Raw genomic sequence first — 26,112 nt, forward strand, 5'->3', positions numbered from 1 at the left:
CCAGGTGCACTGGTTTGAATGTGTCAAGAACTGCAACGCTGCTGGGTTTTTCAACAGTTTCCCATGTGTATCAAGAATGGTCCACCACCCAAGGACATCCAGACAACTTGACACAACTGTGGGAAGCATTGGAGTCAATGTGGGCCAGCATCCCTGTAGAACGCTTTCGACAGCTTGTAGAGTCCATGCCCTGACGAATTGAGGCTGTTCTGAGGGCAAAAGGTGGTGCAACTCAATATTAGGAAGGTGTTCCTAATGTTTTGTACACTCAGTGTATGTTATATAATGTACACTGAACAAAAATATAAACACATGTAAAGTGTTTGTCCCATGTTTCATGAGCTGAAATAAAATATTCCAGACATTTTCCATAAACACAATCTTTTTTCTCTCAAATTTTGTGAGGAAATGTGTTTACATCCCTGTTGGTGTAGCATTTCTCCTTTGCCAAGAAAGTCCACAGGTGTAGCATATCAAGAAGCTGATTAAACAGCATGATCATTACACGGGTGCACCTTGTGCTGAGTATAATAGAAGTCCACTCTAAAATGTACAGTTTTGTCATACAACACAATGACACAGATGTCTCAAGTTTTGAGGGAGCGTGCAGTTGGCATGCTGACTGCAGGAATGTCCTCCAGAGTGGTTGCCAGAGAATTTTAAGTTAATTTCTGTAGCATAAGCCGCCTCCAACGTCATTTTAGAGAATTTGGCAGGACGTCCAACCGGCCTCACAACCGCAGACCACGTGTAACCAATGCAGACCAGGGGCCTCATGTACAAAGACTTGCGTTGAATTCATACTAAAACATTGCGTACGGACAAAGCCATAAATGTGCGTACGCACCAAAAAAATCTGATGTATGAATCTCTGCGTACGCAGCATTCCACATACATTCTCTTTGTACATCCCAATCAACGCGAAATTGAGCGCACGAGCACCACACCACACCCTGTCTCCTCCCTCAATTAAATCAATTTAAATATGGTAATTAGTCCAATTTGGCAAAAGAAACCTGCAAGAACATGGCTAAAGCAAGCAATAAACGAAATTTCACTGAAAACGAATTAGAGGTGCTACTATCAGAGGTAGAAACAAGAAAAAATATTTTATTTGGAAATCTGTCCTCTGGAATTAATAACAAAAGAAAGAAAAAAGAGTGGGCGAGTTTGTCTGATGCCGTCAACGCGGTGGGATCTGAGAGTCGCACCGTAAATGAACTGAAGAAGAAATGGTCAGACATAAAGGTGGAAGTTAAGCGGAGAACTGCTGCGCACCGACAAAGTGTGGGCAGAACAGGCGGTGGTACAGGGACCGATGAACTTGCACCCTTTGATCAGAGAGTTGCCTCTATTGTAGGAGACACGTTAATCTCTGGAATCGTATCCGCTGATGTAGGAGACTCGGATATACTACAGGACTGCCAGCAAGGTGACTCAGATTTATTTCCTTAACTTTGATATACATAGCCAGCCACCGTTTAATTTTAAAATGCATGCAATATAGCAAAAGGTACACCAGAGATTTCACGTATCCACTGCTTTTATTGCAAATGCGTGTACCCATTAATAAGGAACAGACTCAAATTACTGTTAAGATGTGCCTGTGTTTAATTGGACTTAGGAACCGCAGGAACGTCCACTGGCACGCACTCAGAGTCCGCACCACCTGAGCAGCCAGAGCCCATTCAGTCCAGCGTCTCCCGTGTCTCTAATGTTCCCCCCAGTGCTGAAGCCCGTCCATCTGGCCGTGTCTTGACGCATGCTGTTCTGGAGTCACAACAACAAATTGTTAGGGCCATTGAAGAAATGAACAGTCACCTTAAAAATGTGACTGACGCACTCACAGAAATAAGCCATTCATTAAAAGAATTGGTCAAAAAAATGAACTTTGTGTCTGAGTACCATTTATATTGTCGCAATTACACGTTGACGGGCCTGAATGGCTTGTTGATTGTGCTGCACATATACTGGTCCTGGGTCAGGGTCATCTGGCGGTGCCCCCACCTCACCAAGGGGTATGCCATGCCTGTGCGCGACATTGTGCAGCACTCCACAGGCCAGTATGATGCGGCAAACCTTGTCAGGGCGGTATAACAGCATCCCCCGGTCCTGTCAAGGCAGCGCCACCGACATTTCAGCTGCCCAATCGCTCGCTCCACAACTGACCGAGTGCGGGAATGGGCATCATTGTATCTGCGCTCTCGGTCAGTTTGTGGGTTGGTGAGGGGGGTTAACAGCCACGTCTTTAGTGGATAACCACTGTCTCCTGATGGGCAGTAATAATAATTACAGACACAAACATTTTACTTTTAGATAGAACCATACATTTAAATGCATAACTTACCAAGTAGCCACCCATCGCGCACCCTGCCAGCTTGGAGTCTCATCCCAACCATGCTGTTTGTAAGGATATATGAATCATGGGTTGACCCAGGCCACCTTGCCACAATATTTGTTAGGCGCATTTGTGCATCACATATAATCTGCACATTTATTGAATGGAAATGTTTCCGATTCACATATGCAAATTCGTCTTCAGATGGCGCCTTTATAGCAATATGTGTGCAGTCGATCGCTCCGATTACATTAGGAAAACCGGCTATCGCTGCAAATTGCGCTTTGATGTTTGGCTGGTCACCTGCATCGTATGGGAACGTTATATACCTGGTAGACAAGCGGATGATGCCGTCCCATACAGGTGGCATTGCACGGCTCAAACACGACTGGCTTATTCCTGAGCGGTCTGCCAGTTCTCTTTGGAAAGAACCGGTTGCTAGGAAACCAAGTGTAGTAAGCACCTGTAAAGGAACGGGTAATGCGTGGCTCCTCACTGTCTCTCTTTCCAAATTCGGACCCAACTCAGCGCAGAGCTCCAAGAGTATAGCCCTTGGAAATCTGAAACGGCTGATGAGCCAGTCATCGTCGTGGGCCAGAAAATCACTGTGGTCCCTAAAAACTCGTTCTCTCCGGATTTGTCCATTGAAAATGTCTTCTAATAAAGCCAAAGCTGCCATTGCTAGACGGGTTGTATCAATTTTCACATCCTTTATATATGTTCTTACTTAATTGCATAATTAATAGAATATTCTAATAAGACTCGTGTGACAATAATATGGCAAATCATTTATCAATTACAAATTATAAGCAATATCTGGCAGGTGCGATAGAACAGTTCGTAGTGTAATGTTTGCCACTTCACTTTATTGCCTCTATGAGTCGCCAACGGACAAACATCACAAAAATGTACGTACGCCAGGCCTGAAGTTTACGTGGAAGAACGCACATTCTTACGTTAATTTCACTGTTAGTACATCTGACCGTGAACGTGAAAGCTGGCGTACGCCGTGTTTTCGTGCGTACGCAAGATTGATACATGAGGCCCCAGGACTTCCACATCCAGCTTCTTCACGTGCGGGATTGTCTGAGACCAGCCACCCGGACAGCTGATGAAACAACTGTGGGTTTGCACAACCGAAGGATTTCTGCACAAATTGTCAGAAACCGTCTCAGGGAAGCGCATCTGCTTGCTTGTTGTCCTAATAATAATAATAATAATAATAATAACATGCCATTTATCAGACACTTTTATCCAAAGCGACTTACAGTCATGTGTGCATAAATTTTTACGTATGGGTGGTCCCAGGGATCGAACCCACTACCCTGGCGTTACAAGCGCCATGCTCTACCAATTGAGCTACAGAGGACCACAACAGGTCCTTGACCTGACTGCAGTTCTGCGTCGTAACCAACTTCAGCACGCAAATGCTCACCTTCGATGGCCACTGGCACGCTGGAGAAGTGGGCTCTTCACGCATGAATCCCGGTTTCAACTGTACCAGGCAGATGGCATACAGCGTCTTGTGGGCGAGCGGTTTCCTGATGTCAACGTTGTGAACAGAGTGTCCCATGGTGGCGGTGGAGTTATGGTATGGGCAGGCATAAGCTATGGACAACGAACACAATTGCATTTTATCGATGGCAATTTGAATACACAGAGATACCGTGATGAGATCCTGAGGCCCATTGTCGTGCCATTTATCCACCGCCATCACCTCTTGTTTCAGCATGATAATGCACGGCCCCATGTCACAAGGATCTGTACACAATTCCTGGAAGCTGAAAATGTCCCAGTTCTTCCATGACCTGCAAACTCAACAGACATGTCACCCATTTGGGATGCTCTGATTCGACGTGTATCCAGAAACTTCGCACAGCCATTGAAGAGGAGTGGAACAACATTCCACAGGCCACAATCAACAGCCTGATCAACTCTATGCGAACGAGACGTGTCGCGCTGCATGAGGCAAATAGTGGTCACACTAGATACTGACTGGTTTTCTGATCCACGCCCCTACCAATTTTTCTAAGGTATCTGTGACCAACAGATGCATATCTATATTCCCTGTCATTTGAAATCATAGATTAGGGCCTAATGAATGTATTTCAATTGACTGATTTCCTTATATGAACTTTAACTCAGTAAAATCTTAGAAATTGTTGCATGTTAAGTTTATATTTTTTATATATAGATGTATGCCACAGGAAGACCCCACCACCCCCGGTAACTCTGCCACCGCAGCAGAATTATTTTTCTAGGGGAAACACTGGGTTGATGTACTGTAGATAGTTTTACGTGGGCTGCTGCTTTCGTGGTAACTGTTGGTAACCATGGTGTTTTTCTAATCTCCTAGGTTACCTATCCAAAGTGTTGAGGAACTACACTGAGCAGGCGTGCGACGGCGATTTCCTGTCGGTCCGCTGCCTGCCCCACACCACCATCACCGTCCAATCGGCTTTCTACGGCAGGAGAGGCCCCTTCCACCCCCAGCAGTGCCCGTCCTACCACAGACACACCCTTTTAGATACACACCCACTGGAGGATGACTTGCATTGTTACATGTCCACAGCACTACAGGTAACTGCCCTTCCCTCCATACACACTTACCCTATGGACTTTTATGCTTCTCTAGTACCTCTAGTACAGTAACGAAGGTCATGAAATAATGGTCATCTTCTGGTATCGACATTCGTCCAGGGTGATTTTCCCAAAGCCTTGTAGCAAAATGTGCAAAGAACACACCCAAGAAACACCCACGTCAAACCACACCCACAAGCCAACTCACGTTTGGCTCCTGGCATGGCCGCCAGCAGTTCTTGAGGAGCAAGACAAAAAACGAGGTAAAATTCCCCTTTAAGAGCTTCATCCACACATTGTGGATGGTAGCCTCTTGTTAGAAACCTATTGCGCATTTCTGCTGCTTTTTCTAGATAGTCCTCTGTGGAGTGGCATACAGTATACAGCACAGCCTGAAAAACTGGCTTCTTGGAAGTCCTCTTTTTAATGGCTCTAGTGAGTAATGTCATAAAGTCTGACAGCTCTTCTCCCATTCCTATTAGGTAGTGAGCAAGGGTTTCCAGCCCCACCGTGTGGGGAATGCTGGTGTACAGACTCTGAACATCTAATGTGACCAGAATTCTATTAATCCCGTTATTGGTGAGATCTCGTTTATAAAGTATTTGACATATGATGGCAATGCTTGCACATAAGATTTGATAAAGGAGTCTACAAAGTTTGACAATGGCTCTAGCGTTGAGCTTATTCCTGTGACTACTGGTCTGCCTGGATAATTGCCTTCTCGTATTTTAGGTTTGTGTAATTTAGGCAAAATATACAGGCATGGACGTATGACACATGGGCAGAAAAATGTATTCATATTCAGGTTTTGCGATAAGGTTGTTTTAATAGGGCTTGCTCTAGATTTGAGTTAATATCTATTTGGAACACCTGTGTGGGATCAACACTCAGTTTTCCATAGAAACATTCATTACTTAGTTTTCTCTGAATCTCCTCATTGTATTTTTCATAGTCTAAAATGATCACAGTACCCCCCTTGTCTGCAGGTTTGATAAGTTCATTGAGTGCCTGTTCTTCTGTCCTGGTGAGGTTATTCTGAATATGTGTTGTTTTTCTCATATATACAGAGATTACTTCTTGTTCGACTAACCTACAATAGGTATGATTCGAGGACTTGTTAACCATAGGACATAATTTGCTTTTGGGCTTAAAATTAGTAACAGTTCTTTGTTGGATTTCTAGGCCAGAACTTTAATCTTACAAAAAAAAGGATTCATGCTTTATTAGATCAAGCAATTGTTTTAAATTAAATTAAATTGTTTGCTAACTGATATGATACTGTATATTGTTGTGACATGAAGTAACAGAATTGCATGCAAATATCCTGGATATTGGTGAGACTCTGCCCCAACTGCCCCACATTTTTTATTGGTTTTATTTCAGCTATATTTAACTAGGCAAATCAATTAAGAACAAATTATTATTTACAATGACAGCCTACCAAGAGGCAAAAGGCCTCCTGTGGGCACGGGGGCTTGGATAAAAAATCTATAAAATAATGTATGACACAACACACATGCTGACAAGAGAGACACTACAGAAAGAGAGACCTAAGACAACAACACAACATGGCAGCAACACATGACAACACAGCATGGTAGCAACACAACATGACAATAACGCAGGAGCAACACAAACATGGTACAAACATTGTTTGGCACCGACAACAGCACGGAGGGCAAAAAGGTAGAAACAACAATACATCAAATGAAGCAGCCACAAGTGTCGGTAAGAGTGTCCATGATTGAGTCTTTGAATGTAGAGATGGAGATAAAACTGTCCAGTTTGAGTGTTTTTTGCAGTCGCTAGCTGCAGCAAACTGAAAAGAGGAGCCACCCAGGGATGTGTGTACTTTGGTGACCTTTAACAGAATGGGACTGGCAGAACAGTGTTGTATGTGGAGGATGAGGGTTGCAGTAGATTTCTCAGATAGGGAGGACTGAGGACTAAGAGAGTTTTATAAATAAGCATTAACCAGTGGGTCTTGCGCCGGGTATACAGAGATGGCCAGTTTACAGAGGAGTATAGAGTGCAGTGATGTGTCCAATATGGAGCATTGGTGGCAAATCTGATGGCCGAATGGTAAAGACAATCTAGCCGCTCGAGAGCACCTTTACCTGTCGATCTATAAATTACGTCTCCATAATCTAGCATGGGTAGGATGGTCATATGAATCAGGGTTAGTTTGGCAGCTTGGGTGAAAGAGGAGGAATTACGATAGAGGAAACCAAGTCTAGATTTCAAATCAAATCAAATCAAATTTTATTGGTCACATGCGCCGAATACAACAGGTGCAGACATTACAGTGAAATGCTTACTTACAGCCCTTAACCAACAGTGCATTTATTTTAAACAAAAAAAGTAAGAATAAAACAACAACAAAAAAGTGTTGAGAAAAAAAAGAGCAGAAGTAAAATAAAGTGACAGTAGGGAGGCTATATATACAGTAAAATAAAGTGACAGTAGGGAGGCTATATATACAGGGGGTACCGTTGCATAGTCAATGTGCGGGGGCACCGGCTAGTTGAGGTAGTTGAGGTAATATGTACATGTGGGTAGAGTTAAAGTGACTATGCATAAATACTTAACAGAGTAGCAGCAGCGTAAAAAGGATGGGGTGGGGGGGCAGTGCAAATATTCCGGGTAGCCATGATTAGCTGTTCAGGAGTCTTATGGCTTGGGGGTAGAAGCTGTTGAGAAGTCTTTTGGACCTAGACTTGGCACTCGGTACCGCTTGCCGTGCGGTAGCAGAGAGAACAGTCTATGACTAGGGTGGCTGGAGTCTTTGACAATTTTGAGGGCCTTCCTCTGACACCGCCTGGTATAGAGGTCCTGGATGGCAGGGAGCTTTGCCCCAGTGATGTACTGGGCCGTACGCACTACCCTCTGTAGTGCCTTGCGGTCAGAGGCCAAGCAGTTGCCATACCAGGCGGTGATGCAACCAGTCAGGATGCTCTCGATGGTGCAGCTGTAGAATTTTTTGAGGATCTGAGGACCCATGCCAAATCTTTTTAGTCTCCTGAGGGGGAATAGGCTTTGTCGTGCCCTCTTCACGACTGTCTTGGTGTGTTTGGACCATGATAGTTCGTTGGTGATGTGGACACCAAGGAACTTGAAGCTCTCAACCTGTTCCACTACAGCCCCGTCGATGAGAATGGGGGCGTGCTCAGTCCTCTTTTTTTCCTGTAGTCCACAATCATCTCCTTTGTCTTGGTCACGTTGAGGGAGAGGTTGTTGTCCTGGCACCACACGGCCAGATCTCTGACCTCCTCCCTATAGGCTGTCTCATCGTTGTCGGTGATCAGGCCTACCACTGTTGTGTCGTCGGCAAACTTAATGATGGTGTTGGAGTCGTGCCTGGCCATGCAGTCATGGGTGAACAGAGAGTACAGGAGGGGACTGAGCACGCACCCCTGAGGGGCCCCCGTGTTGAGGATCAGTGTGGCAGATGTGTTGTTACCTACCCTTACCACCTGGGGGCGGCCCGTCAGGAAGTCCAAGATCCAGTTGCAGAGGGAGGTGTTTAGTCCCAGGATCCTTAGCTTAGTGATGAGCTTAGAGGGCACTATGGTGTTGAATGCTGAGCTGTAGTCAATGAATAGCATTCTCACGTAGGTGTTCCTCTTGTCCAGGTGGGAAAGGGCAGTGTGGAGTGCGATAGAGATTGCATCATCTGTGGATCTGTTGGGGCGGTATGCAAATTGGAGTGGGTCTAGGGTTTCTGGGATTATGCTGTTGATGTGAGCCATGACCAGTCTTTCAAAGCACTTCGTGGCTACAGACGTCAGTGCTACGGGTCGGTAGTCATTTAGGCAGGTTATCTTAGAGTTCTTGGGCACGGGGACTATGGTGGTCTGCTTGAAACATGTTGGTATTACAGACTCAGTCAGGGACATGTTGAAAATGTCAGTGAAGACACTTGCCAGTTGGTCAGCACATGCTCGGAGTACACGTCCTGGTAATCCGTCTGGCCCTGCGGCCTTGTGAATGTTGACCTGCTTAAAAGTCTTACTCACATCGGCTACGGAGAGCGTGATCACATAGTCGTCCGGAGCAGCTGGTGCTCTCATGCATGCTTCAGTGTTGCTTGCCTCGGGCGAGCATAGAAGTGGTTTAGCCTCGTCTGGTAGGCTTGTGTCACTGGGCAGCTCGCGGCTGTGCTTCCCTTTGTAGTCTGTAATAGTTTTCAAGCCCTGCCACATCCGACGAGCGTCAGAGCCAGTGTAGTATGATTCAATCTTAGACCTGTATTGACTCTTTGCCTGTTTGATGGTTCGTCGGAGGTCATAGCGGGATTTCTTATAAGCGTCCGGGTTAGAGTCCCGTTCCTTGAAAGCGGCAGCTCTACCCTTTAGCTCAGTGCGGATGTTTCCTGTAATCCATGGCTTCTGGTTGGGGTATGTACGTACGGTCACTGTGGGGACGACATCATCGATGCACTTATTGATGAAGCCAGTGACTGATGTGGTGTACTCCTCAATGCTGTCTGAAGAATCCCGGAACATGTTCCAGTCTGTGCTAGCAAAACAGTCCTGTAGCTTAGCATCTGCGTCATCTGACCACTTTTTTATTAACCGAATCACTGGTGCTTCCTGCTTCAGTTTTTTCTTAATAAGCAGGAATCCGGAGGATATAGTTATGGTCAGATTTGCCAAATGGAGGGCGAGGGAGAGCTTTGTATGCGTCTCTGTGTGTGGAGTAAAGGTGGTCTAGAGTTTTTTCCCCTCTGGTTGCACATTTAACATGCTGGTAGAAATTAGGTAGAACGGATTTAAGTTTCCCTGCATTAAAGTCCCCGGCTACTAGGAGCGCTGCATCTGGATGAGCGTTTTCCTGTTGATTAATGGCCTTGTACAACTCATTCAGTGCAATCTTAATGCCAGCATTGGTTTGTGGTGGTAAATAGACAGCTATGAAAAATATAGATGAAAACTCTCTTGGTAAATAGTGTGGTCTACAGCTTATCATAAGATACTCTACCTCAGGCGAGCAAAACCTCGAGACTTCCTTAGTATTTGATTTTGTGCACCAGCTGTTGTTTACAAATATACACAGACCACCGCCCTTGTCTTACCAGAGTCAGACGTTCTGTCCTGCCGATGTAGCGTATAGCCTGCTAGCTGAATGTTGTCATTGTTGTCGTTCAGCCACGACTCCGTGAAACATAAGATATTACAGTTTTTAATGTCCCGTTGGTAGGATAACCGTAATCTTAAATCGTCAATTTTATTCTCAAAAGATTGAACGTTGGCTAATAGGATTGATGGGAGAGGCAGTTTACTCGCACGCCGTCGGATCTTACAAGGCACCCGGATCTGCGTCCACGATATCTCCGTCTCTTCCTCACGCGAATGACGGGGATCTGGGCCTTGTTGGGTGTCTGTAGAATATCCTTCGCGAACGCCTCGATGAAGAAAAAGTCTTCGTCCAATGCGAGGTGAGTAATCGCTGTCCTGATATCCAGAAGCTCTCTTTGGTTATAAGAGACGATGGCAGAAACATTATGTACAAAATAAATTACAAATAACGCGGAAAAACACACATAATAGTACAATTGGTTAGAGGGCTGTAAAACGGCAGCCATCTTCTTCCGGCGCTGTTCAGATTTAACCTTAGCCTGCAGCTTGGAAATGTGCTGAGAGAAGGACAGTGTACCATCAATCCGGGGAGGGACCAGCTGAGTATAAGACAGTATCATCTGCATATAAATGGATCAGAGAGCTTCCTACTGCCTGAGCTATGTTGTTGATGGAAATTGAGAAGAGTGTGGGGCCTAGGATTGAGCCTTGGGGTACTCACTTGATGACAGGCAGTGGCTGAGACAGCAAATGTTCAGACTTCACACATTGCACTCTTTGAGAGAGGTAGACGCATCACAACTGCAGGTAGGCATAGGCTAATTTGTAGTAAGCATTTCATTAAGAAGGTTTTTGGGAAAGCCTTTCCATCTACCAGAAGACGGTTGTCATTAGGGTTGGGCGATATCCAGATTTTCATATCGTCATTCTGTCCTTCTCTCATCCCGGGATTTACGGTATTACCGGTTTAGTACACAAGGGGGCGTCAAAAAAAGAACTAACAAAGCCCATTGGGCATCTATTACCAGAATGCTAACATAATTAGCACAATTAATTGCGAGTTTCCGTGGAGGTAATATGCCAACGAGCACAAACGAAAATAAAAGTATTGTAAAGACAGGCAATCCAGCTCATAAAGTTATACATATATAGGTAGGAGCTACCGAATGTCATGTTTGGATATTTACAAGCAAATGTGAACGATAGACCTTGTGAAAATGAAAAAAGTTGTCTTAAGGAAGAACAGTACTGGCTCTGGAGCAGCATGTGTACATGGTGTGTCTGTGTGGAGTCTGGAGTCGCTAGGGCCTTGCTGCTCTGTTCGCAAGGAAATCAAGATATCCTACAGATAACGCATCCAAAGGGCTTTGACTTCTCAAACACGGCAGAAAGCGAACACAATATGATGCCTCATCACCTTATTAATTCAGCCACTTACTTAGATAACTAGCAAGTTAAACTTAGGGGTTGCTTTAATGCAGAATTCTGTGTTTTTCACGCAGGAAAAAAGGATTAAAGGCATAAGAAATAACTTGCTGTGTTTTGTAAAAGCAGATCTAAAATGCTTCTTATTGTCATTTCTGCTCGGCATCAGACACATTTTGTGCTTCAGTTGCACTTCTCCACTCAGATGAGAATTCACAAACGGGCATTCTATCAACAGACAGCGCTCTGAGTGATGTGTAGCAACTTTTCCCAGGTACGTTTCTAGATGTAGCCAGCCTACTTTTCTCCGGCAAAATGTAAGATTAACTTTATTTTCTGCCGAAGGTGTTGCACTAATGTATTTTCAGTGAAGGAAAACTATAGTTGTACACCCCTGATAACTCTATTGAAGCAAAAAAACACTGTTGCCTTTCAATATAAAACGCAACCCCTGTCAATACACAGCTTGACTCACCTGCTCCTGCTTTCGCCAGTTGTGCTATTTACAAACAAACACGTGACTGGCTCAACTGTTCTGGGGAACTATGGTAAGCTTCATAATGTAAAATAATGTGACAAGTGAAATGAAGAATGCGATCAGCTTTATCTCCTATTGTATTGCACAAGTTGCCTGCAGGTATTTACTTAAAAAGTAGCTTCAAATATTAAAATGTATTGAAAAACTTAAAATAATAGTTTCAACGGTATTGAAAAACCATCCTGTGCCTATTTCCAAATACCCCAGTATATACGGTATACTGCCCAAACCTAGTTGTCATTACATTAGCATCATCGCTACACAAAGTGGTAGACGAACGCTCAAACACAGACAGGGGCATTCCTGTGCCATTGCCTCTTCAGAAAGTTGAAGGAAAATACGAATCACTGATGCATGTTGTTCATGTCTTATGATAATGTTGGGCAAATGAATGCATTTTCTAATAAGTTCAATACATTTAGTTGATTTCCTACTAAGTTCAATAAATGTTTGAATATTGTTGAATTCCTTTTTAAAATCTGGGTTCCGTGATTCCGTCCGCGTTCTCTGCAACATGGATTTTATAGGGCCCTACAAAAGGTCTTAATAATGAAATGTCCATGCATGTTATGTAAATGTAAACATGAACTAATGTCGTGTTGTTAAACACTTCAGCCTACTCTATGACATTTCTATCCTGCACTGTACCCAATGATTTACGAAAGCTTAGTTGGTAGGTCGATGTCCTCATTGTGGTTTTACAGACATGTTTAATACGTTTTTATGTATATACTTTATAATATTTATGAAATGCACATTGTTACAGTGTCTTCAGAAAATATTCAAACTCCTTGACTTTGTCCACATTTTGTTGTGTTACAGCCTGAATTTAAAATATATTAAATTGAGATTTTGTGGCACTGGCCTACACACAATACCCAATAATACCCTATAATAATTAATTGTTCTCCAATGATGGAACAAGCTCCCCCGTGATGCCAGGACAGCGGAGTCACTCAATCAATCAATCAATTTTATTTTATATAGCCCTTCTTACATCAGCTAATATCTCGAAGTGCTGTACAGAAACCCAGCCTAAAACCCCAAACAGCTAGTAATGCAGGTGTAGAAGCACCTGACCACCTTCCGGAGACACTTCAAACCCTACCTCTTTAAGGAATACCTGGAATAGTATAAAGTAATCCTTCTACCCCCCCCCTCCTTCCTCCACCCCTCTATAAAAAAAATATAAAAAAAGTGGTTGTCCCACTGGCTATCATAAGTTGAATGCACAATTTGTAAGTCGCTCTGGATAAGAGTGTCTGCTAAATGATGTAAATGTAATGTAAATGTCAAAGTGGAATTATGTTTTTAGACATTTTTACAAATTAATTATAAAATCAAAAGCTGAAATGTCTTGAGTCAATAAGTATTCATCCCCTTTGTCATGGCAAGGCTAAATAATTTCAGGGGTAAGAATGTGCTTAACAAGTCACATAATAAGTTGCATGGACTCACTCTGTGTGCAATAATAGTGTTTAACATGATTTTTGAATGGCTACATCATCTCAGTTTCCTCAGTCGAGCAGTGAATTTCAAACACAGATTCAACCACAAAGACCAGGGAAGTTTTCCAATGCCTCGTCAAAATAGAAAAAAGCTGACATTGAATATCCCTTTGAGCATGGTGAAGTTATTAATTACACTTTGGATGGTGTATCAATATAACCAGTCACTACAAATATACAGGCATCCTTCCAAACTCAGTTGCCGGAGAGGAAGGAAACCACTCAGGGATTTCACCATGAGGCCAATGGTGACTTTAAAACAGTTACAGAGAAAACTGAGGATGGATCAACAACATTATAGTTACTCCACAATACTAACCTAATTGACAGAATGAAAAGAAGGAAGCATGTACAGAATAAAAATATTCCAAAACATGCATCATGTGTGCAACACGGCACTAAAGTAACACTGCAAAACATTTGGCAAAGCAATTAACTTTTTGTCCTGAATACAAAGTGTTATGTTTGGGGAAAATCCAATACAACACATTACTGAGTACCACTCTTCATATTTTCAAGCTTAGTGGTAGCTGCATCATCTTATGGGTATCCTTGTAATTTATTTATTTATTTATTTATTTTTTTTATTTTTTTTCTTCTCTTTTTTGGGGGGGATGGATCAGCTTAATATTGCAGATAGATTGTATCTTCTATCAATGTAATTGTCTGCATCACTTCCAATCCCCCATGTTTTTTTTTATTTTTTATATATATATTCCCCTTTATTACTTTTCAACCCCACCATCCTTTCCCTACTTGGAGTAAATTAGTGAACAACAACGCCCAGGCCTCTACTTCCGGTCTATACTTACTATCTACACCTTATGGACAGAGTTAATTTTACAATAATTCTATATATATATATATATTTATTTATTTTTTTTGCTCCTGAACCTCTTCTACTCTCAACCTCTCCGATCATTTTCATGATGTCCATCCGGTTTGCTTCTAAATGCCATATCTTTCTAACTGTGCTCTTTCCCAAAAGCTCCCAACATACAACCTATATACTTATTATGGACACAGTATGCTTACATTATTAGCTATCTTTGTTATTATTTGTTGTTATTTGTTATTAGTCCCATCCTTCAACTCTATTCAATACCTCCCATCTATCTCTTAACACCATCCATATAGGATTTCTATTTGCCATATATATTTCAACCGTACTGTGATGTTTTACAAAAGTTCTGAACCTTTCTATTCTCATTGCTTCTACAGATTGTGAATTAAAAATAAACATTTTTGCTAAAAGTATTATTATATTATTGATTGATTGACTATGACTTTTCAGATCACCCAGTAATGCTATCTGCAAGGTTAGTTCCAGGTAAATATTGCAATCCTTTAGCCATTCCTGGACCTGTGTCCAAAAACAAGCTACAAATGGACAGAACCAAAACAAATGATCTAATGATTCTATCTCTTCACAGCAAAATCTGCAGAGCTGGGAAGATTGTATCCCCCATATAAATAACATTCTATTGGTAGCAAGAATTTTATATAATAATTTAAATTGAAAGATTCTAATTTTTGAATCCGGTGCTTGTAATTGTTAAGGACTGGGGAGTTTTAAAGGATAAAAAATAAGCGGATTGGAGCTAAGCACAGGCAAAATCCTAGAGGAAAACCTGGTTCAGTCTGCTTTCCATCAGACACTGGGAGATGAATTCACCTTTCAGCAGGACAATAACCTAAAACACAAGGCCAAATATACATGGAGTTGCTTACCGAGACGACATTGAATGTTTCTGAGTGGCCTAGTTACAGTTTTGACTTAAATTGGCTTGAAGATCTATGGCAAGACTTGAAAATGGCTGTCTAGCAATGATCAACAGCCAACTTGACAGAGCTTGAAGACATTTTTAAATAATAATGTGCAAATATTGTACAATCTGGGTGGGCAAAGCTCTTAGTGACTTACCCAGAAAGACTTACATCTGTAATCACTGCCAAAGGTCAATCTAACATTTATTGACTCTGGGGTGTGAATACTTATGTAAATTATATGTTTCTGTATTTCATTTTCAATAAATTTGCAAACATTTCTAAAAATGTGTTTTCACTTCGTCATTATGGGGTATTGTGTGTAGTATATGGGTGAGAATTTTTATTTTATTTAATCATGAAGGCACTCTATATTTGGTAACACATTAGTGTTTCTTGAGTGTACTTTTAACAGAGTTGAGATTTACTTCAAACTGCATTCACCCTATTGCTTACACCTATCAACTTGTTTGATCTACATACAGTAAGTGCCTAGGGAGGAGGGGTTAGGGTTTCTTCAGGACAGGGCCTAACTATTCTGGGCCAATAAGCACATGCCCTAAATATATCCCTTATTGGGACAGTGGTTAGGGCGTACGTTACTAGTGCTGGTGGCCTGGCTTCGAAACCCGCTAGGGGAGTCACCCTACTCTCACATACTTAGCAATATAATGTCATTATATAGGCCCCGTGTAGCTCAGTTGGTAGAGCATGGCGTTTGCAACACCAGGGTTGTGGGTTCGATTCCCACGGGGGGCCAGTATGAAAAATGGATGCACTCACTAACTGTAAGTCGCTCTGGATAAGAGCATCTGCTAAATGACTAAAATGTAAATGTGAATTATTTGGTAACAAATTGTTCAAATTGGTATGTGGTGTAGATTTCAAAAAGTCGATAGTTTTCTTTGAGATGCTCAGCTATATAGAAGTAATAAATACAGATAATTTATCAGGTAGTGGAAAGGTGTTCATAATTCGTGCTCAAGGAGAAATCCTACAGATTCCCATCTTTCAATGAGAAACTCATTTTAATTAGATCAGATAGGTGTGTTGTAACTGTTGCCAAATAATGACATTAATATTGGATATTAATTTCAACAGCACAGACATAAAGCACTATGAAGACAGGTAGGTATGTTGTCACAAGCTGTTTTTTACGACTATGTCTATGTTGGGGGTATGATGTCACAAGCTGTTTTTTACGACTATGTCTATGTTGGGGGTATGATATCACAAGCTGTTTTTTACGACTATGTCTATGTTGGGGGTATGATGTCACAAGCTGTTTTTTACAACTATGTCTATTTTGGGGGTATGATGTCACAAGCTGTTTTTTATAACTATGTCTATGTTGGGGGTATGATGTCACAAGCTGTTTTTTATGACTATGTCTATTTTGGGGGTATGATGTCACAAGCTGTTTTTTACGACTATGTCTATGTTGGGGGTATGACGTCACAAGCTGCTGTACCTTTTGTCATATCACATCCCTGGCCATTGTGTCTCCTTAATGAAGCATGATGACATGACATAAACATCAGCGTGCTAACCATGCTTGAGATTTACGATCTGGCAGCACACACTAGAAGGACACTGGGAGGTTGTCTTCTACAAACCTCTGTTTGTTTTAGTGGAACTCACTGCTCGTGTGCCAGCTTTGCCCGGTGGCGGGCACTGACCTACCGATCACAACTCCCAGTGCCACACTCTGTGGTCAATCATAAATGGGCACCTCCCAGCATAAGGGTGGCCCATGTCAACAGTGTGTTGTGTTCTGGGGGGAAAATTACTGAACTCCTGCCTTTTTGTTATTTTTCTATAAACCCCCAGGGAATAGGAATTTGGTGAGAGGGAGGGAGGGGGAATTCCAGAATTCCATGTTGTGGAATAGAGTAGATTCTAGAATGTTACTCAGCTGTGTCAAAACAAGGAAAAGAAGGAAAGGTGTAAGACTGTGAAATCTGAGACATGGAAGTGACTGGAGTGTAGCTTCTTTGCAGCCGTCCTACTGTTCCCATGGCATGGGAGGAGAAGGGGACGGTTAGTGTGTTTTGAAGTGGTTTTAGGTTTGTGTCCCGCCGGTCTCACCGACGCTTGCTCATTGCTCTCTCTCTCCCTCTTCCTCTCTCTCTCTCCCTTCCTCTCTCCCTACCTCAATCTCTCTCTCTCTCTCATAGAAAATGTTGGATGAGTGCCAGGACAAGAGGAGCTGTAAGGTCCTTGTCAACAGTCGTCTCTTCGGGACAGACCCATGCCCCAGCAGCAGCAAATACCTCATTGTGTGGTACAAATGCCGGCCTAGTAAGTCCCTCATCACCCCCCAAGCCTCTTTATCGTTTATACTCCTCCTCCAACTGTCTATCTAGCTCTCTCTCTGACACACTCAGAGACCCGCACGCACACACACAGAAAACCCTGGTGACACGATATATGGTTTAAATCCCTTTCACACTAAATGGGCAGAAACGGAAACAGAAGTCTTCATAATGTGGACTATGTTTAGCCATGCACAGGTATTCCACACACAGAGTCCAGGAAAACGCTCATCCAGAGGCAGTGCTCCTAGTGGCCGGGGACTTTAATGCAGGGAAACTTAAATCCGTTCTACCTCATTTCTACCAGCATGTTAAATGTGCAACCAGAGGGAAAAAAAAAAACTCTAGACCACCTTTACTCCACACACAGAGACGCATACAAAGCTCTCCCTCGCCCTCCATTTGGCAAATCTGACCATAACTCTATCCTCCTGATTCCTGCTTATAAGCAAAAACTAAAGCAGGATGCACCAGTGACTCTGTTAATAAAAAAGTGGTCAAATGACGCAGATGCTAAGCTACAGGACTGTTTTGCTAGCACAGACTGGAACATGTTCCAGGATTCTTCAGATAGCATTGAGGAGTACACCACATCAGTCACTGGCTCCATCAATAAGTGCATCAATGACGTCATCCCCACAGTGACCGTACGTACATACCCCAACCAGAAGCCATGGTTTACAGGCAACAGCCGCACTGAGCTAAAGGGTAGAGCTGCCGCTTTCAAGGAGCGGGACTCTAACCCGGACGCTTATAAGAAATCCCGCTATGCCCTACGGCGAACCATAAAACAGGCAAAGAGTCAATACAGGACTAAGATTGAATCGTACTACACGGGCTCTGACGCTCGTCGGATGTGGCAGGGCTTGAAAACTATTACAGACTACAAAGGGAAGCACAGCCGCGAGCTGCCCAGTGACACAAGCCTACCAGACGAGCTAAACCACTTCTATGCTCGCTTCGTGGCAAGCAACACTGAAGCATGCATGAGAGCACCAGCTGTTCCGGATGACTATGTGATCACACTCTACGTAGCCGATGTGAGTAAGACTTTTAAGCAGGTCAACATTCACAAGGCCGCAGGGCCAGACGGATTACCAGGACGTGTACTCCGATCCGAGCATGTGCTGACCAACTGGAAAGTGTCTTCACTGACATATTCAACATGTCCCTGACTGAGTCTGTAATACCAACATGTTTCAAGCAGACCACCATAGTCCCTGTACCCAAGGACACTAAGATAACCTGCCTAAATGACTACCGACCCGTAGCACTCACGTCTGTAGCCATAAAGTGCTTTGAAAGGCTGGTCATGGCTCACATCGACACCATTATCCCAGAAACCCTAGACCCACTCCAATTTGCATACCGCCCCAACAGATCCACAGATGATGCCATCTCTATTGCACTCCACACTGCCCTTTCCCACCTGGACAAGAGGAACACCTATGTGAGAATGCTATTCATTGACTACAGCTCAGCGTTCAACACCATATTGCCCTCAAAGCGCATCACTAAGCTAAGGATCCTGGGACTAAACACCTCGCTCTGCAACGGGATCCTGGACTTCCTGACGGGCCGCCCCCAGGTGGTAAGGGTAGGTAACAACACATCTGCCACGCTGATCCTCAACACGAGGGCCCCTCAGGGGTGCGTGCTCAGTCCCCTCCTGTACTCCCTGTTCACCCATGACTGCATGGCCAGGCATGACTCCAACACCATCATTAAGTTTGCTGACGACACAACAGTGGTAGGTCTGATCACCGACAACGATGAGACAGCTTATAGGGAGGAGGTCAGAGACCTGGCCGTGTGGTGCCAGGATAACAACCTCTCCCTCAACGTGACCAAGACAAAGGAGATGATTGTGGACTACAGGAAAAAAAAGAGGACTGAGCACGCCCCCATTCTCATCGACGGGGCTGTAGTGGAACAGGTTGAGAGCTTCAAGTTCCTTGGTGTCCACATCACCAACAAACTATCATGGTCCAAACACACCAAGACAGTCGTGAAGAGGGCACGACAAAGCCTATTCCCCCTCAGGAGACTGAAAAGATTTGGCATGGGTCCTCAGATCCTCAAAAAGTTCTACAGCTGCACCATCGAGAGCATCCTGACTGGTTGCCTCACCGCCTACTATGGCAACTGCTCGTCCTCCGACCGCAAGGCACTACAGAGGGTAGTGCGTACGGCCCAGTACATCACTGGGGCCAAGCTTCCTGCCATCCAGGACCTCTATACCAGGCGGTGTCAGAGGAAGGCCCACAAAATTGTCAAAGACTCCAGCCACCCTAGTCACAGACTGTTCTCTCTGCTACCGCACGGCAAGCGGTACCGGAGCGCCAAGTCTAGGTCCAAAAGGCTTCTCAACAGCTTCTACCCCCAAGCCATAAGACTCCTGAACAGCTAATCATGGCTACCCGGACTATTTGCACTGTCCCCCCCCACCCCATATTTTTACGCTGCTGCTACTCTGTTAATTATTTATGCATAGTCACTTTAACTCTACCCACATGTACATACTACTTCAACTAGCCGGTGCCCCCGCACATTGACTCTGCACCGGTACCCCCCTGTATATATAGCCTCCCTACTGTTATTTTATTTTACTTCTGCTCTTTTATTCTCAACACTTTTTTGTTGTTGTTGTTTTATTTTACTTTTTTATTAAAAAATAAATGCATTGTTGGTAAAAGGGCTGTAAATAAGCATTTCACTGTAATGTCTACACCTGTTGTATTCGGCGGCGCATGTGGCAAATCAAATTTGATTTGATTTTACAGTGACCTGTGACAGAGCTCAATACCTGGAGTACCTCCATTAGCCAGGATATGAAAACTATGGACATTGGGGGAGTGGAAGAGGAATGAGAGAGAGAGAGAGAGAGAGAGAGAGAGAGAGAGAGAGAGAGAGAGAGAGAGAGAGAGAGAGAGAGAGAGAGAGAGAGAGAGAGAGAGAGAGAGAGAGGACAAAAGATATGTTGATTGGTTCAGGGTAGGGGAGGGGAGGGGTCAGTGGAATGACTGTGAGTGACCATACCACAGCTCAGGAATGACATGAATGGACTTAAGGCTGTCCCAAATGACACCCTATTCCCTACATACAGTAGTGCACTACATTTGACCAGGGCTCATAGGGCTAGTATGTAAAATATCGCATTACATAGAGAATAGGGTGCCATTTGGGACGCAGCCTTAGTTACTACAACACTCTGGGTGGTGGGATTACTTCACTGTTATTCTGTCTCTGCCTGGAATTATACATTCCACTGAGAGAAGGAGAGAAATAGGGAGGGGAGGATAGATGGATGGGGAGAGAGGTTGAAAGTTTGAGAGAAGGCTAATGGCGCTTGGAAAGAGATGACGGAGAGATGAGGAATGGAAGGAAGTATGAAGAACACACACACACTTGCATATGCACAAATGCACACTCACATGGAAAATATAAAAGGCAAACTTCAGAGTAAGCCTGAGACTGACAAAAAGGGTTAAAGTGTGTTTGTGTGTACAATACAATACTATACAATAAATATATACAATAATACTAAAGTCTCTCTCTCACCCCATCTCCTCCCCCAGATGAGTATAAGAGTAAGGTGGCGTGCGAAGAGGAGAGAATGAAGCTGAGCTGTAAACGGGGGATGCAGATCGCCGTCTACTCAGCCATGTTCGGTCGAACCCAGCACGGGACCCTGGATTGTCCTACCCACCACAGGAGGGTGTCATCCGTAGGTAAGACCATCCCCCATGTATAGAACCTGGAGTTTTCCCTGACCACTTGACCTGATCAGGGAGAACTCTGGGCCTAAAGCATCTTTGTAACTAGGACCTAGAGTTACTCCTGGGTCTTAAACTTGGGTCATAGGCTATCAGTAGGGTGGGCCCAGAGCTTTTCTCTGTCAGATCAGTTGGGAAAAGGCGATTGTTGGCACAAGATCTGATCTGCTAAATGGCATAATATTATTATTATTATCTGATTGGTCAAAATCCCAATTAGTGGCAAAAGATCAGAATTGGGCTGCCTGTGTGAACGCAACCTTACTGTCACTATGGGTGCCTGCTCCAACAACAACCTTCCTTGTTTGGAGTCCTGAATGGTTTGATTGTGACCCAATGGCGATACTCCACCTAGTTTTCCAATGGCCTTAGGGAAGTGTCCTCCATATTTCTTTATTTAATATTTCTTTATTTCTGTCCCATCAGATCTGCAAATAGTGCATGGGTAGGGGGTAGGGAAAGGGCTAGGGGTTGTTATGTCAATGGGTCGAGCTTTAGATCAATTATATGCCCCAGTAAATTAACTATGCAAGCTGATTTGGAACCAGCTCTCTAGAGCCTTATATCCTAGTCCTAGTTAATCACTAAAACTGGATCAGTTAAGGTCATGAACTAAACGTATATACCCAGAAAACATGTCCACATTGACATGATATGGGTCCAATGCGGGCTCAAATATTGGCCCCATGTAGGCTGCCCACATTGGTTCTGTTTTGATGAGGTTTGAAATGCTTATAGGATCTGTATGTATCTCTGGTTAAGAGTTAACAGTGAGATATATAACTACACACACACACACACACACACACACACAGGGGAATAGGAGTGGAATGCATATAGAAAATCAGATGTCTCTGTCATCTACAGGGGAGAGTTTGGCTCGTAGTAAAGGGACAGTATTGAGTTCTGTGTGTGTGTGCGTGCTATGGAGGCTGTCTAGAGATATCTCACAAGCAGCAATGTTGTCAAAGTTATTTTTAATGGCTGCATTCTAGGATCTACATTTTAGTCATTTAGCAGACGCTCTTATCCAGAGCGACTTACAGTTAGTGAGTGCATACATTTTCATACTGGCCCCCCGTGGGAAACGAACCCACTACCCTGGCGTTGCAAGCGCCATGCTCTACCAACTGAGCTACAGGGGACTCTAGGATAGGTATCACTCCAACTACAGCTATTCTGTTGGCTTGGCCAATGGCCATTTTATGGGAGAGTCCAGGGTCATATTCATATGGCACCAAACGCAAGAAAACGGACTGAAGCAGGGACGGACTACTAGTTTCAGTTGTCAGTTGCAACATTTATTTTTTATTTTTTCCATTGCATGCCTTAGTGAATAAAACCCAGTCGTTTACATAGTGCTGATAATTGTCTCCTACGTAAAGTATAGGAGGCATGTGAGGGTGTGTGTGCTTGTCTGTGAGTGGGTCAAATGTAATTCGTCACGATTCACAATTCAAACAATGGTCATGCCCCAGACGGGGTCGGGAGGCTGAATCCGGTGTCACTCTGAGTCAGATATAGAGAATGCCATTGTGTGTGTCCCCTTTATGTGATGTGAGCAGCCATTCCCAAATGGGACCCTATGCACTATATAGTGCACTACCTTTGACCAGGGCCGATAGGGGAACCCATAGGCCCTGCGTCCCAAATGGAACAGGGTGCCATTTGGGACGCAGACCAGTGTGGGTGCACACTTGGATGGGACACCAGAGTCAACACTGGTAGGTGGACAAGGAATGTAGGACTGGTTGTGAGTGAAAAAGGAGTCAAGTTCTTTTCACAGCGAGGATGACATTTCCTACTGTTGAGGTAGTTTAGAACCACTTCGATGTAAAATCCCCTGTTTAGGGGACCTGCATGGCTCTGGTACCGTTTCTGACCGACATTTTCACTTATAAAACGATCTGTGGACCCCGTAGATCGAAATGGCTTGCAGTGAGCAATAGTCCTGATTCTCACAGACACTATTTTGCCTGTGTGAAGCAGGATGTGAAATCTGACACCACTTGAAGCTGGGATTTCCCTCCTACCATTTCATTCGCTCTTCCAACTGTTCATCAACTCCTGGCTGAACCCTACGTCACAGCAACTAACAATGCATATGCCTGGAATCCTTACATCATAACTAGGGTTTAACATTATCCCGTTATTTTACAAATGTTCCATCCCGAGAATAAATCACTTTTCTCACGGGTAACCCGGTATGTCATTCAAAAGCATTATAAAGCATATACTTGAAATATGTCTGGATTTCATTAGGACTTTGATCAGCATGAAAATTCTAACCTGATGCTACCTGAGCCTAAAAAAATACATTTTATGAGCCCTACATTAACAACATTTAATGAGCCCAAGCCCAAAAAAGCCCAAATGATTGTACCGTTTTCCAATACAATAATGACATAGGCTACTGTACATTACGCATGACAGAAAAACATAAAAGCATAGATGTAGCCAGCTATATGCTCTCTTGGGTAAATACATGAAACTATCTCCAGTAGGGTAATCCTTTTGAGTGTGAACTGTATTACTGTACTGTATTGTATTATACTGTATTATATGGACTGGAATTACGCACATTGTTCAATCCATGATAAAGCAGAAGAGAACATGCGATTCTGGTGCAGTACATGCGGCCTACAAAGTTACAAGTATAGGCTAGCGAATTTGATTTTAATTTTGAAGTATAATAGGGCCTATTTGTACAATTAGTAGGCTGACGCATATATACCTTTCATAATATTTCCCCTAATGTTATTAGCCTATCTCCTCTTGCCATTGTTGCTTCATTCCATCCTCGCTGTCAACAGTTAAATGAAATACATTTCGTTGTCCTTATCTTCATCATTCTAATGACATCCTTGAATAATATAGGACTAGAATTAGATGCCGAAGGCTTTCACTTCTCTTCACGAATATTGATTGAATGGTTATGGGTCTGAATAAATAACTGCTATAGCCTACCGCCATCGCACGTTCACTCTTCTTTCAAACTACCCGTGAGTTGTATTGGCTGCTGTATTTAACATTCAGCAAAAAAGAGCTTGCGTCCCTCTTCGAATAGTCTATTGATATAAGAAATGCAAAAAAGAAAAATGTCCAGCAAGCTATTCTAGTCTAGCTTTTCCTGCATGGGACTCCAAGAGCTAAGGAGCATTTTTTTTAGGAGAGGCCAGCGGAGCACAGGTGCTTGCGTATTGTGGAACAGAGGCTATAGGTTAGAAGCTTCTTATGCATAACCTATCATTAATAAGCTAAATATAAGGCAAATTAATTCCTAACCTCCTGACATCATTCCAGAAAATACATTTCTCATGACAATTTGTAAGTTACATGGAAATTATAATATATTCAAATGAATATATCCCAATAAAAATAACTTCAGTCTTGCCATCCATGTTCCTATTGAATTACCACTAAAAACCTTGAAAAGACTTCAACAGCGTTCAAATTATCAAATTCCCCCACAATCTTTGCATCTCTATTCATACTCTTAATACCTTCCTGTCGTCTCTAATATTTCCCATAGCTTTAGTTAAATTCCCAAAACCTTCCTATTCTGATGGCAAGCATGTGACATTTCAGACCCAATTGCTTGAAAATCCAAGACTGTTAATAGGTACCATGTTCAACTCTGTTCAACCCTGACTCTGTTCCCATAATATGCCTGAGGAGAGATTCACAGGATAACACTCTGTTTTCAGTCCCTGTTAAATCAGTACAGCCTTGGACTATTTAGGATTGAGGAATTCAACCAAAAGTCAGATCAGATGAAAATAGCATAAACATTCCTATTTCTCAAATACCAAAACCCCATGATAGGAACCAATTAAGTTCTAGCCTAGCAACAGAGATATGTACCACTCTAAACATCCCTATCAATACCACCCAATACTTCAAATGTATATAGTGACTAATATGTGAATACGGTAACTTAATAACCAACATGTTCATGATATCAGTCACAATCCTCACATTAACTTACATGTTTCAAACAGTAAGATAAAAAAAATTATACTCAAAATACATCATATAAGTGTTTCCTAAGATATTACCATAATGTATCGCTGTTTTATCCATAATATCTATATACGACAGTTATCTCAATTGTACAAGCAATTTCCTTCATGCTGAAAATAGTTTCAACATATTTAGTTACTAATATATACTAATGATTTACTTAAATCACTGTCATCTTATAAATTATAACCAAAACCAAATTACTTAACTCAACCAAATTTAGAATGACAATTCTTAGTGATTCACATTGGTCCTATCATTGGAAATTAAAACCCTCAACTTTATCACCCATTACAACTGTCAGAATGTACACTTCTATTAACATACAGTATAAATATCCATAATTCTATTATGACCTTCCTCATTCTGAGAATAAATACTGATCATTATCGCAACGCATTCTTAATACTATTAATTTAGCAGTGTACAGTGGGGAAAAAAAGTATTTAGTCAGCCACCAATTGTGCAAGTTCTCCCACTTAAGAAGATGAGAGAGGCCTGTAATTTGCATCATAGGTACACGTCAACTATGACAGACAAAATGAGGAAAAAAAATCCAGAAAATCACATTGTAGGATTTTTAATGAATTTATTTGCAAATTATGGTGGAAAATAAGTATTTGGTCAATAACAAAAGTTTCTCAATACTTTGTTATATACCCTTTGTTGGCAATGACACAGGTCAAACGTTTTCTGTAAGTCTTCACAAGGTTTTCACACACTGTTGCTGGTATTTTGGCCCATTCCTCCATGCAGAACTCCTC

The 26,112-nt window shown here is 42.8% G+C and overlaps 2 protein-coding genes across 2 annotated transcripts in view; one reads left to right on the forward strand and one right to left on the reverse strand.

Annotated features, from left to right (window-relative positions):
• LOC121549126 (protein eva-1 homolog A-like) overlaps positions 1-26,112 on the forward strand; it is a 214,690-nt gene that overhangs the window by 52,442 nt on the left and 136,136 nt on the right. The window contains exons 2-4 of the mRNA XM_041860981.1: positions 4,695-4,918; positions 17,412-17,535; positions 21,128-21,280. Of these exons, the coding sequence (XP_041716915.1) occupies positions 4,695-4,918; positions 17,412-17,535; positions 21,128-21,280 (501 nt within the window). The remainder of the gene's footprint in view (positions 1-4,694; positions 4,919-17,411; positions 17,536-21,127; positions 21,281-26,112) is intronic.
• On the reverse strand, positions 1,429-3,382 carry LOC123482461 (putative nuclease HARBI1). Its single transcript, XM_045210303.1, has 3 exons — positions 2,348-3,382; positions 1,906-2,269; positions 1,429-1,770 (listed from the first exon to the last, which is right to left on the reverse strand). The coding sequence occupies exons 1-2, from the start codon at positions 3,015-3,017 to the stop codon at positions 1,923-1,925; spliced, it is 1,017 nt and encodes a 338-aa protein (XP_045066238.1). The 5' UTR covers positions 3,018-3,382; the 3' UTR covers positions 1,429-1,770; positions 1,906-1,922.

This window comes from Coregonus clupeaformis, chromosome 33 (assembly GCF_020615455.1).
Source record: "Coregonus clupeaformis isolate EN_2021a chromosome 33, ASM2061545v1, whole genome shotgun sequence".
Taxonomy (NCBI): domain Eukaryota; kingdom Metazoa; phylum Chordata; class Actinopteri; order Salmoniformes; family Salmonidae; genus Coregonus; species Coregonus clupeaformis.